The 20,610-nt window shown below is 50.1% G+C and overlaps 1 protein-coding gene across 14 annotated transcripts in view; it reads right to left on the bottom strand.

The window, feature by feature from the left end:
- GRAMD1B (GRAM domain containing 1B) overlaps positions 1–20,610 on the bottom strand; it is a 1,544,984-nt gene that overhangs the window by 244,967 nt on the left and 1,279,407 nt on the right. For 13 of the 14 annotated variants that reach the window (XM_069614100.1, XM_069614089.1, XM_069614090.1 and 10 more), the window contains one exon: positions 2,649–2,733. In XM_069614100.1, the coding sequence (XP_069470201.1) occupies positions 2,649–2,733 (85 nt within the window). Of the gene's footprint in view, positions 1–2,648; positions 2,734–20,610 lie in introns of those variants that run through there. The other variant, XR_011274514.1, reaches the window with a different exon arrangement.

Raw genomic sequence — 20,610 nt, 5'->3', positions numbered from 1 at the left:
GGTGGAGTAGAATATGATTGCACAGTAGAAGAGGAGGCACTGGATGGAAGCACATGGTGGAGTACAATATGATTGCACAGTAGAAGAGGAGGCACTGGATGGAAGCACATGGTGGAGTACAATATGATTGCACAGTTGAAGAGGAGGCACTGGATGGAAGCCAGTGGCCGAAGGGAGTGGGAGCGGCACTCCTCTACTTTTTTTTATTACGTTTTTTTCTGTTCCTATACTTTTATTTTAAAAAGAAACCGTTCCGGAATGGTTTCATTTTAAAATAAAAGTCAAGGAAGAAGTTGAAACTTGCATTTTCAGTGCAATGCACTGAACATTCCCTTAAACAGCAGGTGCATGAGTTTGGGGTGTGTATTATGTGTGGGAGGGGACGTGTTGATGGGGTTTGTGGGGAGCGAGGGCAGGCCAGCAGGGAACATAGTTCCACTACTTCTTTTCGTACACTTCGACCACTGATGGAAGCACATGGTGGAGTAGAATATGATTGCACGGGAGTAGAGGTGGCACTGGAGGGAAGCACATTGTGTAGTAGAATATGATTGCACAGGAGTAGAGGTGGCACTGGAGGGAGGCACATGGTGGAGTAGAATATGATTGCACAGTAGAAGAGGTGGCACTGGAGGGAAGCACATGGTGTAGTAGAATATGATTGCACAAGAGTAGAAGAGGCAATGGAGGGAAACACATGTAGTAGAATATGATTGCACAGGAGTAGAAGAGGAGGCACTGGAGGGAAGCACATGGTGGAGTAGAATATGATTGCACAGTAGAAGAGGAGGCACTGGAGGGAAGCACGTGGTGGAGTAGAATATGATTGCACAGTAGAAGAGGAGGCACTGGAGGGAAGCACATGGAGTAGAATATGATTGCACAGTAGAAGAGGCGGCACTGGAGGGAAGCACATGGAGTAGAATATGATTGCACAGTAGAAGAGGAGGCACTGGAGGGAAGCACGTGGTGGAGTAGAATATGATTGCACAGTAGAAGAGGAGGCACTGGAGGCAAGCACATGGTGGAGTAGAATATGATTGCACAGTAGAAGAGGAGGCACTGGAGGGAAGCACATGGTGGAGTAGAATATGATTGCACAGTAGAAGAGGAGGCACTGGAGGCAAGCACATGGTGGAGTAGAATATGATTGCACAGTAGTAGAGGTGGCACTGGAGGGAAGCACATGGTGGAGTAGAATATGATTGCACAGTAGAAGAGGAGGCACTGGAGGCAAGCACATGGTGGAGTAGAATATGATTGCACAGTAGTAGAGGTGGCACTGGAGGGAGGCACATAGTGGAGCAGAATATGATTGCACAGGAGTAGAGGAGGTGCAGCAAGAATGCTGGAAGATAATCTGGTAATCGTTGGGCAGAGGGGTAGAGGAGGCACTGGATTGAAGCACATAGGTGAGTGGAATCTGTGGGCACAGGCATAGAGGAGGCACATGGGTGAGTGGAATCTGTGGGCACAGGTATAGAGGAGGCCATGTTGGTTGGTGGAATCTGTGGGCACAGGCATAGAGGAGGCACTTGATGGAAGCACATGGGTGAGTGGAATCTGTGGGCACAGGCATAGAGGAGGCACATGGGTGGGTGTAATCTGTGGGCACAGGCATAGAGGAGGCACTGGATGGAGGCACATGGGCGGGTGGAATTGCTTGGTCACAGGATAGATGAGGATCTGAAGAAACACCAGAGAACTGCTAGGAGGGATGCTAGGAGGGAAGCAGTCCATGCGAACGGGCCGGGTACTGGCGCACTAGGGCCGCGCGCCAAATGGCGCCCATGAGGGCAAAGGGGTTTATTAAATATCTCAGAATTTAATGAAAGGGTCGGTTTTATTTCAGGTTTTGAAAAAGATGAACCGCTGAACTTTTGCGCTCTGGTTTTGGATCTTACGTGCAAAGGTTCTTCAGCGCATTAGAAGCTTGACCGAAAGATGGACCCTTTTAGCAGCAGGACTTCACCTCCGGAAAGAGCGCCAGAAACCGATAATTGCTGAGCAAGAAGTAGGGGTCTTGGCTCTGGGGGAGCGGTCATCTGAAGCAGGACCATGTCCAACACATAGTGACTTATTTGCAGATCAGGAGTCGATTGGTGAGCAACCCATTGGGTGGACCTTGTCAGGACTAGTGAGTCGCCTGTGCATTTGTGGTGTAGTTGCCCCACATGTACAATATGTAAACTAATGTCCTATGTGTGGTACAGTCCTCACAAAGCAAGCGCAGCATTGACTGGGGCGATACCATTACTGAACGCCTGCAGGGAGCCGGAGGAAAGCTCGTGTGTATTTAAAACCTCATTAAACTGCAATATGCGAAGACTGACAGCTGTTTACTTGCAATTTACAATATTGAACTTTGTTTTTGAAAGCTGCATTCATATTTTTTAACTTAAAAAAAGAATATGAACTAAACCGAAGGCGCGGACGGAGGCTAAGCAGTGACTTGTCCTCTGGGGGGCGCCTCGTCCGGCGGAACTCAGCCTCTCACTGGAGGTCTCCAGGCCCAGAGGGGCACATTGCCCCATGATATGGTGGGCAGTGCCATGTAAGGTCGGTCAGTGGAGGTATCCCTTACTATGAGTACAGGCAGGCGGAGCACGTGACCCCGGGCAGCCAGAGCAGCAGGGATGGCACCTTACCCACAATGAGGCGCTCCGTCTCCGGAAGCTGCTTGAAGAGCTTGCGGAAGTCCTCGTTCCGTTGCTTGTACGTTGGGCTTAACACCTGCAAAGATGGAGCCAGGATTAGACTGAGGGCCGCCAGAAGGACAGACACACAGAGAGACGCTGGGGCGGACTGGACAGACAGGACAGACAGGATTACTACTCCAGGGCAACACAGAGACTTTCTGAGACGTGGAACTTTGCCACTTTCACAAAAGCATTACATCCATCATCAAACCAACTCAAAACCAGCAACAAACCTCTTCAGCAGAGCCAGCAGCCTGCACGAAGACAAGGCTAGCGCCTAGTGGAGACAGAAATGTTGGGGGGCGATGTTATGACGAGTTGAGGAATACAGACTGTGGGGAAAGTGCTATGGTGTACGGGGGTATTCGAGTAAAAGCTGAGTGCGCGAGCAGTCATTATTTAAAGTCATTTAAACACAAGCATACCTCTGCCACACCACAAACTGTACGCACTTCACAACATCCGACTTGAAAACAAACCACACACAACAATCACACCTGAACGCCACGTGACAGCTACCAACCGGAAACACACCAACGCTCAGTGACCGCTCAGTGACCGCTCAGTGACCGGTCATGCCAACGTGAAGCTGCCAACAGCACATCAAAGCTCTCTTGCTCTTCTCCCTCTCACCCCCACAACAGCCAAGGAGACCACGAAAGTGGCAACAGTGCGTGGTACAAGACCCATTAACAAAGTATCAAGAGAATTAGAGGGCTGGTCAACAAACTAGTCCTCACTCAGCGGGACCTGCGCGTCACCCTCAAGGAAGGGGCCGCTGCCTCCACTCTCAGGTGTAGGATGAAGAACTCCCTAGTACACAAAAGCTCTTTGTACCAGTCCTCTTCACACACCCTCTGAGGGAGTCCGTGACCGAGGGAATTTTGCTCAAAGTGTTCAGGCCAATCCATTATCCCAAGATAGACAGAGCACAGAGGGAGCAGAAACAAACTCTCAGACAAGGCAATGCAACACTCCTACCCCTACCTCTAACATGGGCTTCCTCTACATAGCAAAATACACACACAAGAAAGTTATACATTCAGGTCAAGACAGCCCCTCACAAAGAACCCAACACAGCATACTAGTTTCCCAACAGAGATGCTAACAGCGCCAGAATATTCACCCTCAAACAATCAGGCTTCAAAGCCCTGCGACTCAGGAGAACCAATAGTCAGGACAACACGCACCCTCAACAGGAAGAGTCAATTGTAACAGGGTAACAATCACAGGCAGGGCCGGGGAAGGGCACGCTCAGGTTCCTCAAATGCACTCCAATGCACTCCCGCACCACTGTAGGGAAAAGGGCCCTGACAGAACATTGCACACTCCAGAGGGCTACTAGGCACCCAGATCCTGGAGGGCCTCACTCCAGCCAACTGCATGTACTGCTAGACTGTAAAGAATGGAGCGCACCGATTGACTGGAGCTCCTGCGGACACTTACGGAGGATGGACTGTTCTGTTGTATATCGGGAAAGTATTATGAGACAGCAGAAGCAGTGCTGCTGTTCAGAGACTTGCAGGGCTGAATTCCCCACGGATTGCTGACAAAAGTAAGGCAACCTAACCCAGGGAAGATCAGTCACAAAATGTCTCAAGCCTGCTCTGTCAGCATTCCTGCTTCCTCACACTCCCTCAGCATTGCTCCCACTCCCTCAGCATTGCTCCCACTGCCTGCACATTCCTCTCACTCCCTCAGAATTGCTCCCGCTGCCTGCACATTCCTCTCACTCCCTCAGTATTTCTCCCGCTGCCTGCACATTCCACTCACTCCTTCAGCATTGCTCCCACTGCCTGCACATTCCTCTCACTCCCTCAGCATTGCTCCCGCTGCCTGCACATTCCTCTCACTCCCTCAGCATTGCTCCTGCTGCCTGCACATTCCTCTCACTCCCTCAGCATTGCTCCCGCTGCCTGCACATTCCACTCACTCCTTCAGCATTGCTCCCGCTGCCTGCACATTCCTCTCACTCCCTCAGCATTGCTCCCGCTGCCTGCACATTCCTCTCACTCCCTCAGCATTGCTCCCGCTGCCTGCACATTCCTCTCACTCTCTCAGCATTGCTCCCACTGCCTGCACATTCCTCTCACTACCCCAGAATTCCTCTCACTGCCTCAGCACTCCTCTTGCTCCCTCAGCATTGTACGCACTGCCTCAGCATTCCACTCGCTCCGTCACTATTTCTCACACTGCTTCAGCACTCCTCTTGCTCCGTCAGGATTCCTCACACTGCCTCAACACACCTCTCACTCCATCAGCATTCCCCACACTGCCTCAACACTCCTCTCGCTCCATCAGCATTCCTCACACTGCCTCAGCACTCCTCTCGCTCTGTCAGCATTCCTCACACTGCCTCAGCACTCCTCTCGCTGTGTCAGCATTCCTCACACTGCCTCAGCATTCCTCTCGCTCTGTCAGCATTACTCACACTGCCTCAGCACTCTTCTCGCTCCGTCAGCATTCCTCACACTGCCTCAACACTCCTCTCGCTATGTCAGCATTCCTCACACTGCTTCAGCACTTCTCTCGATCCATCAGCATTCCTCACACTGCTTCAACACTCCTCTTGCTCTGTCAGCATTCCTCACACTGCTTCAGCACTCCTCTCGCCCCATCAGCATTCCTCACACTGCCTCAGCACTCCTCTCGCTCTGTGAGCATTCCTCACACTGCTTCAGCACTCCTCTCGCTCTGTCAGCATTCCTCACAATGCTTCATCACTCCTCTCGCTCCATCAGAATTCCTCACACTACCTCAGCACTCCTCTCTCTATGTGAGCATTCCTCAGACTGCTTCAGCACTCCTCTCGCTCTGTGAGCATTCTTCACACTGCTTCAGCACTCCTCTCGCTCTGTCAGCATTCCTCACACTGCTTCAGCACTCCTCTCGCTCCATCAGCATTCCTCACACTGCTTCAGCACTCCTCTCGCTCCATCAGCATTCCTCACACTGCCTCAGCATTCCTCTCACTCCATCAGCATTCCTCACACTGCTTCAGCACTCCTCTCGCTCTGTGAGCATTCCTCACACTGCTTCAGCACTCCTCTCGCTCCATCAGCATTCCTCACACTACCTCAGCACTCCTCTCGCTCCATCAGCATTCCTCACACTGCTTTAGCATTCCTTCTGCTGCCTCAGCATTTGTCCCACTGACTATGTATTCTTCCTGCTGCCTCAGCACTCCTCATGCTGCCTCAGCATTCCTCTCAGTGCCTCAGCATTCCTCCCACTCCATCAACATTCTTCTTGCTGCCTCAGCATTCATACCACTCCTTTAGCATTTCTCACATGGCTTCAACATTCCTCCCACTGCCTCACAATTCTTTATGCTCCCCAACATTCCTTCAGCTGCCTGTGTTTTTCCCACTGCCTCAGCATTCCTCATGCTGCCTCAGCATTCCTTCCACTCCACCAGCATTCCTCCCACTGTCTTGGATTTCCTCCCGCTGCATCAGCATTCATGTTGCTGTCTCGGCATTCCTCCTGCTGCCCCAACATTCCGTGTGCTCCCTAATCATTCCTCATGCCATTTGGCTGCTTTAGTGATCATCAAGTGGCCACTCTTCAAGATGGCCGATCCATCCTCTCTGAAAGGAGCCACCCACTGCCAGCCGGCTGCCCCCTCAGAGAATGGCTATTGTATTGTTTATTTATAAAGCGCCTATACACAGGCAAGTGTTTCAAAGTGCTCAAGGAGGGTGGGAGCACAGGGAAAAAAACAACAGTCGCTCAGAGCCCTTGAATTTCTGAAGCGATAACAGTCTGCACAAGCAGATTAAGTGGATATGGTACATTTAACAGTTAGGATACAACAAATAGACCTGATGGCGATTCTGAGTTTTTTTTCAAGTGCACATTAAGGAGAAATGCCAGGAAGGACAGAAAGATCTACAGTCAGAGCTGTAGTGCAAGTGCAGGCAGAACGAGGGAGGGGCAGGAGACCAAGTGCACCCAGTCAGTAGAGACTAGGGAAGTGCGGAGAGAGAAGCGCTCAGGATTTATTGCAGGTGCAGTGAGTGGGTGGGGTGCAGGACCCTGAGGCAAGTGCAGAAGGACTGGCAGGGGTGCCTGGGACCTGTGTGACTCTGGGGTACACCAGGTGACCAGTCAATGAGCTGTAAGGAAAGGAGGGGGAGAGGGAAGAGCAGAGAGCTAGGTTATCAGGGTGAGAGAGAAGGAAGAGGAAGGTCTTGAGGAGTTTAAGGAACTTAAGATCAGGCTCAAGACGGAGGGTGGTAGGGGGGCTGTTCCAGTGGGAGGCGCCTGCTGAGGAAAGGGATCTCCCTCCAAACCTCTGCTTGGAGAACCGGCTCACTTGCAGAAGGTTGGAGTTAGATGAGCAGAGGGCTCGGGAGGGACAGTATTTAGGAAGGTAATGTTGAAGATCAATAGGCCCCAGGCCCCAGAAAGCCTTGTGGACAATGCAGAGAGTCTTGAATTTGATCCTTGCAGCCATGGGGAGCCAGTGGAGGGATTTCAGTGCTGGAGAGATGCGGTCCCTGGGCTTGAGGCGAAGGATAAGTCTCGCGGTTCTGTCCTGGATGAGTTGCAGAGGGTGCAGAGCGGAAGCAAGGAGGTTGAGAAAGAGGCTGTTGCAGGAGTCCAGCCTAGAGAGAACCAGGGCTCTGGAGACAGTGAGTCGCTGAGGGAAAGTGAGAAAAGGGAGAGTGCCTCTGAGGAGGTGTAGTTGATAGACTTTTTTGAAATGTCAGAAATGTGTGAGGAGAAGGAGAGAGTGGAGTCGAAGATGATCCCAAGGTTTTTGGCCTCGCAGGATGGGGTGGGTGCAGGGCCAAGGGAGGCTGGCCAGAGCGAGAGTGGGAATAGGGGAGTAGGGGTCCCAATGCAAACAATCTCAGTTTTACTGGCATTGAGACAGAGGTCGTTTGCAGTACACCAAGCCTGAATAGTGGACAGACAGTCAGGTATGAGTGAGGAGGAGGAAGCGGCCAAGGGTAGCCTAAAGGCGAGTTGTGTGAAAATTAGAGGTGAAAGTGGCAATCGCATGTGCCAGGGTGGCCATGTAGATGTTAAAAAACAGGGGGATAAGTAAGAACCCTGGGGAACGACGCAGGTTGAGAGGGTGATAGTTGAGAGAAATGCACCAAGTTCGAACTGGGATGGGCGGTTTGAGAGAAAAGAGGTTAACCAGGCCAGAGCTTGATCTGTGATTCCCAGGGTGTCACAAAGCCGTGAGATCAGGATGTTGTGGTAGCCTCAAAATATACAGCCAATCCAAGGTGTTGGCAGGCGGAAGCCAGCCCCTCCATCTGGCCCCACATCTAATGCCTTGTCTGTGTCTGTCTGGGCTGATGAGCACCTGGAGGACCTCAATATTTCATCCCCCCTCCTCAAACTATGAATCAGCCCCCAGACTTATATACTGTGACCCCATGAACTTTGGCTCATGGACCTCTACACCCCTGCAGATCTACCAGTGAGTGATGGCTGAACCCTCCCATTGCCTCCTCCAGTAACTTTCTGAACCAATTACTGTTCCTTCCCTGCCTCAACTAACCTACTTCTTCTCTCACTGTATTTGTGCCCCTGTTTTAGTTTATTTTTCTAATTTAGAATTTAGGTGTGTGTGCTTTCACATCCTGCACCTTCTTTGCAATAGATTTGTGCCCCTGCTTTTGAAATTAGAATTCAGGTGTGTGCTCTTACATCTCTGTACCGTCTTTGCATTGCATTTCTGTCCCTGCTTTTGAATATGGAATTTAGGTGCGTGCATGTCTACATCTCTGCACCCTCTTTGGCTTGCATTTGTGACTCTTGTTTGTTGAAATTCGAGTTTCCTTTTTGGACTGCATTTGTGCCTTTTATGACTACTAGGCCACCTGGTGAGTTTAGCTAGAACTGTGCTGTGCAGCCACTCTTCTTTCATTCCTCCAATAACCTATTCCGCCCCTATGGCTCTTAACATTGCAGCCATCTTACCCAACTTCTACACTATCACCCATCCTCCCTCTCTCACCAAATCAGGAAGAAAAAAGCACAAAAAAGACATCCTGTCCACGAACCCTGGCCTACCCATCGCAGACACCTACGCAAGTGCAACTTCCAGACAGGTCTTTACTGACATCCTCTTCTATGTCCCTTCTCCAGATCTAAAGACTCCTCATCTCATCTCCACTCTCCTCCCTTTCACATCCTCTCACATTAATGGTGGCACCAAGTGGGAAGTCCTCTTGGCCGGCTTCTCATCATCACGCTGCATCATTAATGTCTACCACACTAGCACTATCTTGGTTCAGGGTCCTCAACCCAACCTCCTCCTCTTTGACTGGTGGCTGCCGTGCCTCATTAACTTCCTTCACCTGCCTCTCCCCCTACCACTCTGTCCCTCCCCCTCTGACAGGTGTACCACATCCCTGTACTCTGCCTCAGAAAACCTTGAAAGGTGGAGATCTCCTTCACCTGGCGACTCTTAACGCCCGCTCAGCCAACAAACACTCTGCCGACATCTTCCTCCTTCTTGAAAACACTGACCTCGATATTCTTGCTCTTACAGAGACATGGTTCAATGCCAGCTCAGTCACTGCTTTTGACTCCCTTCTCCCTGATGTCTTCAAGATCATCTCCAAGCCCGACCTCACTGTGCTGGTGGCGGGGGTGCCTTAAAATTCCCTCAGTGGGTTCCTTCTTCCATATAACCCACCCAGCTCTACTCTTCCTTGGAGAGCCTGGTCTGCAGCTGGTCATCTCTACCTACTCGTCTCTGACCATTGCTACCATCTACAGGCCTCCAGGCGCTACCGCCTTGTTTCTCTCTGAATGGGCCTACTCCTCTTGGGGTACTTTAACATCCAATTGGACTCCCCTGTCACAGCATCCACTCTCTTCCTTGACCTCTGCACATCACTATCCCTCTCCATTCTCCCTTCTGGCCCAACCCACTCGGCAGGACACACTCTGGACACCATCATCCATTCTGACCTCTCCCCCCCCTCTGGTCACACCACTCTCTTGGTGAGACCATTCTCTCCTCTCCTTGCACCTTGGTCCCCTCGGCCCTTTGGCCGCCTCTCCAAAAGCCCTGCCAGCCTTGTTCACGAACATCCGTTCGATGAAACAAGTGTCAGCTGCTGCCTTTGCATCCACCTTTATTCCCCCTCTTCCCGACCCTCAGATTCTACCACTGACTCTGCTCAAAGCAACCTCCATTTGGCCATTACAAACACCCTTGATATTCTTGCCCCAGTCATGAGGATCCGCCTGAAACCTGCCTCCAAACGTAACACCTTGTATGACACTGAACTTGCAGCCCTGAAACGCAAGTGCAGAGCTGCGGAACGAAAGTGGCAAACCTCAGGTTCACCCTCTGACAAACTAACCTGCTGCCTGGTCCAAAGGCAATACAGACTCTCCACCCATGCCAAGAAAAGGGCCCACATCCAGGCACAGGTATCGGGTGCATCCAACAACATGGCTGAAGTCTTTAAAATCTGCAGGGAACTAGCCAAACCTTCTGCAGTCTCCTTCTCCCCTCTTCCGTCCCATGCCCTCTGCAATGCAATGGCCACATACCTCACCACTAAAACCCTGGACATCCTGGGTACCCTTGCTACCCTACCGCCCAACCCCTCCCTCACTGCCTTGTCTCCTATGGCTTGCTCCTTCCTCTCTCTCCTCCTTCTCCCCTGTCACACAATAAAAAGTCATCAGAGTTGTCCGCTCTATGAAGGTCTCTTCCAAACAGGTTTCCCCTTGTTTATCCAGGACCATTAAGGACAACATTGGCTCCCTTGCCCTGAACTTGTTGATATCTGTAATCATTATTTTGCCACTGGATATTTCCCCTCCTCCCTTAAGCACTCCCTTGCGCGCCACCTCCTGAAAAAAACATCAGCAGACCCTACTTGTCCAGCCATTTACCACCCCATATCGATCACCCCCTTCCTTAGTAAACTCTTGGAGAAGCTGGTCTTCCTCCAACTGACCCAGCACACTGAACTTGTTGGTGGTCTCCACAACCATCAGTCTGTATTCCGAGCATCCAAAGGCACAGAAACTGGTCTCCAACTCTCCAGCTGTCCTCATGCTACTCAATTTCTCCTCTACCTTCGATGCGGTTAACCATTACATCCTCATAAAATGGCTCCATGATACCGTTGGTATCTCGGAGCGGGTACCCGGCTGGCTTACCTCCTTCCTGACTGACCGTTCATACCAAGTCATTTTGGAAACCTTCCCCTCACCTATTTCCTTCTCCACCTGCGCTGTCAACCAGGGCTTAAACCTCTCACCCTGGCTCTTCAACACTTACTTTGTTCAGCTAGCACTCCTCATGTCCTCCTTCTCCACCAACTTCCAGTGTGCGCAGATGACACGCAGCTCTTGTTCAAACTTCCGGCTGACCCCCTTGCACCTTCCATCATCCCTGACTGCCCATCTGCCATCCAGTCCCGGTGCAACACCAATGATCTCTGCCTCAACGCCTGTAAAACTGAGATCCTTCCTATTGGGACCCTGTTCCCTCCTTTTCCCTCACTCTGGCCTTCTTCCACGGGCTCTCTCCCTGCTCCTTCTTCTGAAGCCAGAAACCTTGGAGTCATGTTCCGACTCCTCTCTCTCCTTCCTCCCTCACATTCAGGACATTGCCCAGAAGTCCCACTTTCAAATCTTCCTTCTCAAAAGACTTCCCAATTTCTCACTTTACCCCAGAAGCTCAATGTTACCCAAGCACTGGTACTCTCTAGGCTTCACTACTGCCATAGCCTCCTCCTGAATCCACCTTCTTCCAATCTGTGACCCCCTCCAGCTAATCCATAATAGGGCAGCAAGACTTATCTCTCCTGCCCTAAAAAGTCTTCACTGGCTCCCGGTTGCGGGGCAGATTAAATTCAAATGCCTCTGCATCATCCGAAAGGCTGCCTGGGGCCTGGGACCATGCTATCTTCAACTTTATCTTACTAAATACACTCCCTCTAGACCTCTGCAGTCCTCTGGCACAAACTCTCTGTGTGTCAAGTGTTTTGCTAAACAGAGGACTAGAGGCCGATCACTTTCTTTGTCGGGCTCCCTCTTATGGAAGAGCCTCCCCCTCCATCTTTGTCTTGAGCAAGACTTCCTCAAATTCTGGAAGCTCCTCAAGACATTCCTTGTCACCTCCTCCTTCCCTTCATCCCTCCTCTGCCAATCTCAGTCGCTGTGATTGGTGGCCAGGGCCCGTATGTATCCTTGGGGACCTGGCCTCCCATACCCAATCGCCCCAGCCTCTGCCCGTCTCTCAGAACTTGCCTCGGCACCCACCGGCCTCAATCATGTAGGCTTGCACTTTCTACCCAATGCGGCCCCAGGCGGCCTAGCACTTACCTTACTATGCACTTCATCTGCTACTCACCCACAAGCATGAACATTCCAAAACGTACCCCCACTTCCTCTTTTCTCGCTGCACTTGTACATTCTGAGCACTCACAAGGCATAGTAGGTTCATCTTTATCCTCCACTGTATTCATTGTTTGAAGCCCATGTTCCCTCCCTGTTGCCCTGTGGGTGTTTTGAAACAGAATTGACTTACTGTATAAGCACCTAACTAATGCACAATACATGAATACATAAATAAATAAATAAATAATGCTCCCTCAGCATTTGGCCTGCTGTCTCTGCATGCCTCCCGCTGCCTCTGCATTCCTACTGCTGCCTCCACTGCCTCAGCATTCCTCCCACTCTTCCAGCATTCCTCATGCTCCCTCAGCATTCTTCCTGCTCCCTTAGCATTTCCCCCACTCCACAGGCTCGGATTGGCCTGTAGGGCAATGCCTGAACCAAAAACGCAAAATGCTGGTGTGAGACCTTTTATGGCCAATGTGGGCCAGTTTGATTAATTACTTCACTATGCGGCTAGTGGTTTTGACCATTGTTGCAGAATAAACATTCTTTAAAATGCACAGTTTGCATCACATTGTATCCCAAAAATCCCCCTTGGGTACTATTCAAACAGTGTCACAAAAGGAATGAATTGCCATTGGCATCTGTGGACCACTTTTTCATTGGTGCCCGAGACTATTTTATGCCCCCGTCTGACCCTGCTGCTCCCTCAGCATTCCTCGTGTTGCCACAACATTCTTCTCACTCCCTCAGCCTTCCTGTAACTGCCTTAGTATTTATCCCACTCTCTCAACATTCCTTCCACTGCCTCAGCATTCCCCCCGTCCTCCAGCATTTCTAGACTCACCCTGCATTCCTCCTGCTGACTCAGCATTCCTTCCACTGCCACCTCATTCCCCCAGTCCTCCAGCATTCCTTCCACTCCCCCTGCATTCCTCCTGCTGACTGAGCATTCCTTCCACTGCCACATCATTTCCCCAGTCCTCAGGCATTCCTACCGCTCTCCCTGCATCCCTCCTACTTCTGCATTATTAATCCCACTCCCTCAGAATTCCTTCAGCTGCCTCAGCATTCTCCCAGTCCTGAAGCATTCTTCCTGCTCCCCCTGCGTTCCTCTCACTGACCAGCATGCCTTGCACTGTCACATCATTTCCCCAGTCATCCAGCATTCCTCCCACTCCCCCTGCATTTCTCCTACTTCCTCAGTATTCATCCCACTCCCTCAGCATTCCTTCCGCTGGCTCTGCATTCCCCCAGTCCTCCAGCATTCCCCCCGCTCTCCCTGCATTCCTCCTACTTCCTCACTATTAATACTGCTCCCTCAGCATTCCTTCCACTGCCTCAGCATTCCTTCCACTGCCTCAGCATTCTCCCAGTCCTTTAGCATTCCTCCCGCTCTCCCTGCATTCCTCCTACTTCCACAGTATTAATCCCACTCCCTCACCATTCCTAATGCAGCCTCATCATTCTCCCAGTCCTCCAGCATTCCTCCCACTCTGTCAGGAATCAGGGGTGGAAGTTATGGAACCGCTGGCGGCACTAGCTGGGAGTTACCTCGCTCTAGTCCTCATCCAATATGGCGGCGGACTCTATAAGTTCTGACTCCGCCCCCTTGTGCAGTGCGTTGTATCTGTGTTTACTTCTCGCACACTAACGCTCCGTTACCCTCTAGCTTTTACCTTCCTTTGGGCTTTCTTAGCCGCCTTAGCTTTCAACGTTATCCTAATCTTGTACATCCTTTGTTCTAGCTGCATTTCCTTCTTTCCTATTCAGCCGCGCTACAACCCTACCATCGAGTCTTTGGGTACACGGTGTGTACTCTGCGGTTTCACCGTTTTCGGTGCCTTGCTGTCTTGCTTACCTGGGTACGAGGCTCCTCCTACTTTCCTGCTCGGCTTCTTGCCGTTCCTTCCCTGCTGCCTGCAGCCTTCTCTGTGCGCGGCACTATTTTGCACTGTTTGCTACTTACATTTGCCTTGATACTTCCAACTTTTGTTCGGCTCCGCTCGGAAGGCGGTACACTCTTCCTATATCTGATTTAGTTTCTACTCGGCGGTATCTTGCCATCTATTCTGGGTATTCATTTCGGGTTTCCTGCTTATACCATTTAGTCTCCTTTTCTTTCCTCTTTTTCGTCTGTATCCCGCTACTTACTTACGTATTCCTTGTTGCTATTGAAAGGTTCTACCTGCAAGTCTTATTCCGAGCTCTGTCTGGTAAACTGGTCGCTGACATCTGTTACTTTGAGTCAGCCCTCGCTATCCACCTGCAGTGTCTGCCCACAGCGGTTTCCGCTAGGAGAGGTTATTTCTTTCAACGGCCTGGGTGATCAAGGACTGTCCACCTCATCTCCTACCATCAAGATCTACAGGGTTTTTTCTGCTTTGGCTTTTTCCCTGTAAGTGAGGCTGGCCCCACTAGAGGCACCCGAGACAGGTTCCCACTACTGTCACGGTGGCCTCTGGAGGGGATAGACCTTATCTCCGCGAAAAGAAGGTCCGGATTTATAAGGACAAGTCGTCTAACAACAAGAAGAAGAAGCTTCCAAAGAAGAAGAATCCTCTCAAGGATCTATCCTCTGAAGAATCAGGTGAGGAGATAGGGGAGGTGGAACCGGAGCTTGACAGAATACAACGCCTAACTTTACCCATGGCGTCCTTGGAGCAGTACCAAGAGCTGGTCGCAGCCATACAGAATCTCACTACGGAAGTCCAGTCTTTGAGAACTGAGAATATCGCCCTTCGCCAGCAGGTCGTACTGCACCGAGATGATCATGGGGATTTACCTACTATGCCACTCTCTTTTGGCAAATATGATGGCCATCCGGGAGGACTTAAGGAATTTTTGGACGCCTGTAAGGTATACTTCACCTTCAGACCTCATGCCTATGGAACTGATCGATCCAGAGTCGGATTCATCATAGCCAATCTTCACGGAAACGCCTTGTCTTGGGCTACACCGTTAGTCTCTAACGAAGATCCTGCATTGAATAACTTTGACCAATTTATAGCTGCCTTTAAGGACAGGTTTGACAGACCCGAAGTTTTGTACTCTTCTTTGGAAGCTATCCTGGACGTGCGTCAGGGAAACACAGACATCCAAACATACATTTCCAGATTCCTGAGACTTGCAGCCAAGGCGGATTGGCCGGACTCAGCACAGCAAACGATCTTTCGACGAGGTCTTCAAGACGAAATTAAAGACGAGCTAGCTCGAGTAGCTCGTCCTTCTTCTTTTCGAGACTTGATGACCTTAGTCCTCCAGATAGAATTCCGATTACATGAACGTCGTCAGGAAAGAAGACGGTTTCGCGGAAACCAGCAGGTGACTGGTTTACCCACCCAAACTCCGGTTCAGAGAACACCTCCCTTAACAGAGGAACCCATGCAGATTGGGGATACTCGTGGTCCTCTTACTCCGGAAGAGAGAAGACGCCGTAAGGAGGCAGGTTTATGCATGTATTGCGGATCTTCGAAGCATTTATTACGGAATTGTCCAGAAGTTCCTCCCAGGCGGAAGGAAAACTACAACCCCCGAACTGTGGCAAGGGAAGTTTCGGGGGATTTGCCAAATACCCTTGCTACCATGCTGGAACAATAGAGGACTCCGAAGCGAATAGTCTGATGGTGTTCAAGGTCTCTCTATGGATATCAGATACTAAACAAGTCGAAGTGTTGGCGATGTTGGACTGCGGTGCCGCAGGAAACTTTATGGACCTACACTGGGCTAAGGAGAACCTTGTTCCCACAAAACCGAAGTCAAGGGCCATTCCCGTAGAAGGTGTAGATGGGACACCCTTGTCCTCAGGACCCATTGTAAGTGAGACAATTCCCCTGCGAATGGCACTGGACCACCACCAAGAGGTTCTGGTTTTTGACCAGATCCGAGCGGCTCATTTTCCGTTGGTATTAGGCATTCCCTGGTTAAGGAAGCATAATCCTCATATAGATTGGACAGCAAATAGGGTCAGCTTTGACTCCCAGTTCTGCAAGACAAATTGTATGGACCCTTTTGCCATCAAGGAAGTAGCCAAAGATGAGACTAGGGTCATCGGGCCTTTAATCGTGTCAACGGTCCCAACTCAGTATCAGGAATATTCTGAGGTGTTCCTAGATACCATTCCTAAAAGCCTACCTCCACACAGGGCCGAAGATTGTTGTATTGACCTGTTACCCGACTCTACGGTGCCCTTTGGTCGAATGTACCCCTTGTCTCTTCCCGAACAAGGAGCTCTCAGAATCTATCTCGATGCCCATCTCCAAAACGGATTAATCCAAGAATCAAGATCATCTTGTGGAGCCTCTTTATTCTTTATACCAAAGAAGGACACTACTGAGCTACGTCCATGCATAGACTACAGAGGCCTCAACAAGATAACCATCCGAGACAGATACCCTATGCCCCTTATAAGTGACATTCTGGAGGCTGTGCAGGGTGCAAGGTATTTCACCAAACTCGATTTAAGGGGTGCCTATCACCTCCTGAGAATAAGACACGGAGACGAGTGGAAGACGGCATTCAGGACCCCTTTTGGGTTGTATGAATACAAGGTAATGCCGTTTGGCCTTGTGAACGCTCCAGCAGTTTTTCAAAGATATATGGACAAGGTGTTTGCAGACAAGTTATTCTTGTCAGTCGTAGTCTATCTAGACGACATCCTGATTTATTCTGAAGAATTAGCCAATCATCGGCAGCAAGTCAAGGAGGTTTTGCACCGACTACTGTTCCATCAACTGTTGGTCAAACCAGAAAAATGCCAATTCGAAGTAACCTCAGTGTCTTATCTAGGATTCATCCTATCACAAGAAGGCATCAAGATGGATCCCAATAAGGTCAAGGCAATCATGGAATGGAGGGAACCAACTAACATTAAAGAACTACAGAGCTTCCTCGGATTAGCCAACTTTTACAGGAGGTTTATTCCCAACTTTTCTAGAATGGTACTCCCACTAACTTCATTGCTTAAGAAGGGAGTTAAGTTCGCCTTCGACAAGGAACCCCGAGAGGCTTTCCTTTTTCTCAAAAAGAAGTTCTCCACCGCACCCATTTTAGCTCAACCAGATCAGTCAAGACAGTTCATCCTAGAAACTGACGCTTCAGTAGGAGCGGTAGGAGCAATTTTATTACAAGGTTCGGACGATGGCTATGAACATCCCATAGCCTATTTTTCCAAGACACTGACCAGTAGTGAGAGGAACTACTCTGTCTTGGAAAGAGAGTTATTGGCCATCAAATTGGCTTGCCAAGAATGGCGTCATCTCCTACAAGGTGCCACTCACTGCTTTATCATCCGCACGGATCATCGCAATCTTAGGGTCATACAGCAGATGGAATGCTCCAACGCAAGACATGCCCTATGGGCCTTCTTCTTTTTGCAATATGATTTTGTAATTACTTACATTCCTGGGACAGAAAACAAGAGAGCAGATGCATTATCACGAAGTCTCGGAGAAGGATCGGAGCACTGTCAAGGACAAGACTTGATGTTACCTGGAATTAAGATTCTGGCTTCCACCACCTCCTTTCTGGAAGAATTAATACCTAATTATCAAATCTGCACTGAGCTTCCTTCAACTGTGGTTCAAGGAGACGATGGATTGTTCTATCATGAGAAGGCATTATTCATCCCTACCAAGACGCTTCAAAGCAAGGTTCTTTCCTGGTGCCATGACACCCCTTTGAGTGGCCATCCAGGAATCAGGAAGACTTGTGAACTACTGAAAAGGAACTTTTGGTGGCCAAGGCTTAGAGAAGATGTATACCAATATGTGTCGACTTGTGCGGTTTGTGCCTCCAGTAAATACCAGACGGGCAAACCATTCGGATTGTTGCAACAACCTTCTCTTCCGGAACGCCCTTGGGAACACATATCCATGGACTTTATTGTGGATCTCCCCCAGTCCTATGATATGACTGTAATCATGGTGACAGTGGATTCCTACAGTAAATTGGCACACTTCACTGCATTCAAACAAATCCCAACAGCCCCGGATACGGCAGTTGCCTTCCTTAGAGACATTGTCCGTTTACATGGATTGCCCAGGACTATAGTATCGGATCGAGGTTCTCAATTCACCTCCCGACTCTGGGCTACCCTCTGCCGTATTTTGAGCATACAAAGAGCTCTTTCCTCTGGTTACCATCCAGAAAGCAATGGCCAGACGGAAAGACTCAACGCCAGCCTAGAGCAATATTTAAGATGTTTCTGTAGTCATCAACAGAAGGAATGGTTTCAATTCCTCTCGCAAGCAGAGTTTGCTTATAACAACACTTTGCAAACTTCGATTCAGATGAGTCATTTTCTTTGTACTTATGGATTCCACCCACACCATCTACCCCCTGTGATTCCACCAACTACCAAGATCCCCGCTTTGGATGGTACATTTAAAGACCTGCATGAGGTACATGTTCTAGCCAAGAAGGCTCTCCTGGCGAGCCGTCTTACACAAAAGAGATGGGCAGACAAAGGCAGACGGTCTAACCCAGGATGGAAGACGGGACAATTAGTCTGGTTGTCCACCAGATTTCTCCCAAAATGGGTCCATACTGGGAAGTTTTCCCCACGTTTTATTGGACCCTTCGCCATCATTCAACAGATTAACCCGGTGGTTTACAAGATAAAGCTCCCGATATCTCTCAAAAGGGTACATCCTGTTTTCCATGTCTCCTTACTCAAAGAGCATAAGGAGGACCCCTTTCAAAGACCAGCTCGTCGGAGACTTACTCAGGTGGAGGAGATTCCAGAGGAATACGAGGTGGCTCGGCTAATCGATTCCAGGTATCGCCAAGGCAGGTTACAATACCTGGTACATTGGAAAGGCTATCCGATAGCTGAGAGGTCTTGGGAACCTAAGAGCTATCTCCATGCTCCCAGTCTGGTAAAAAGATTCCATCAATTACACCCGAGCAAACCTGGGGGATCCCCGAGAAAGAGGGGGTATACTGTCAGGAATCAGGGGTGGAAGTTATGGAACCGCTGGCGGCACTAGCTGGGAGTCACCTCGCTCTAGTCCTCATCCAATATGGCAGCGGACTCTATAAGTTCTGACTCCGCCCCCTTGTGCAGTGCGTTGTATCTGTGTTTACTTCTCGCACACTAATGCTCCGTTACCCTCTAGCTTTTACCTTCCTTTGGGCTTTCTTAGCCGCCTTACCTTTCAACGTTATCCTAATCTTGTACATCCTTTGTTCTAGCTGCATTTCCTTCTTTCCTATTCAGCCGCGCTACAACCCTACCATCGAGTCTTTGGGTACACGGTGTGTACTCTGCGGTTTCACCGTTTTAGGTGCCTTGCTGTCTTGCTTACCTGGGTACGAGGCTCCTCCTACTTTCCTGCTCGGCTTCTTGCCGTTCCTTCCCTGCTGCCTGCAGCCTTCTCTGTGCGCGGCACTATTTTGCACTGTTTGCTACTTACATTTGCCTTGATACTTCCAACTTTTGTTCGGCTCCGCTCGGAAGGTGGTACACTCTTCCTATATCTGATTTAGTTTCTACTCGGCGGTATCTTGCCATCTATTCTGGGTATTCATTTCGGGTTTCCTGCTTATACCATTTAGTCTCCTTTTCTTTCCTCTTTTTCGTCTGTATCCCGCTACTTACTTACGTATTCCTTGTTGCTATTGAAAGGTTCTACCTGCAAGTCTTATTCCGAGCTCTGTCTGGTAAACTGGTCGCTGACATCTGTTACTTTGAGTCAGCCCTCGCTATCCACCTGCAGTGTCTGCCCACAGCGGTTTCCGCTAGGAGAGGTTATTTCTTTCAACGGCCTGGGTGATCAAGGACTGTCCACCTCATCTCCTACCATCAAGATCTACAGGGTTTTTTCTGCTTTGGCTTTTTCCATGTAAGTGAGGCTGGCCCCACTAGAGGCACCCGAGACAGGTTCCCACTACTGTCACGGTGGCCTCTGGAGGGGATAGACCTTATCTCTGCGAAAAGAAGGTCCGGATTTATAAGGACAAGTCGTCTAACAACAAGAAGAAGAAGTTTCCAAAGAAGAAGAATCCTCTCAAGGATCTATCCTCTGAAGAATCAGGTGAGGAGACAGGGGAGGTGGAACCGGAGCTTGACACACTCCCCCTGCATTCCTCCTGCTCCCTCAGCATTCCTGCCGCTGCCTCAGCATTCCTGCCACTGCCTCAGCATTCCCCCAGTCCTCCAGCATTCTTCCCACTCTCCATGCATTCCTCCTACTTCCTCAGTATTCATCCCACTCCCTCAGCATTCCTTCCACTACATCAGCATTCCCCCAGTCATCCAGCATTCCTCCCACTCCCTGTGCATTCCTCTCACTGATTCAGCATTTCTTCCACTGCCACATAATTCCCCTTTCCTCCAGCATTCCTCCTACTCCCTCAGCATTCCGCTTGCTGCCTCAGCATTCCGGCAGACCTCCAGCATTCCTCCCCCTGCATTCCTCCTACTTCCTCAGTATACATCCCGCTCCCTCAGCATTCCTTCCGCTACCTCGGCATTCTCCCAGTCCCCCAGCATTCCTCCTGCTCTCCCTGCATTCCTCCTACCTCCTCAGTATTAATCCAACTCCCTCAGCATTCCTTCCGCTGCCTCAGCATT

The sequence above is a fragment of the Ambystoma mexicanum genome, chromosome 9, assembly GCF_040938575.1.
Source record: "Ambystoma mexicanum isolate Mex_15411 chromosome 9, UKY_AmexF1_1, whole genome shotgun sequence".
NCBI classification, from domain to species: Eukaryota; Metazoa; Chordata; class Amphibia; order Caudata; family Ambystomatidae; genus Ambystoma; species Ambystoma mexicanum.
This window is presented reverse-complemented; position numbering and strand designations above follow the sequence as displayed.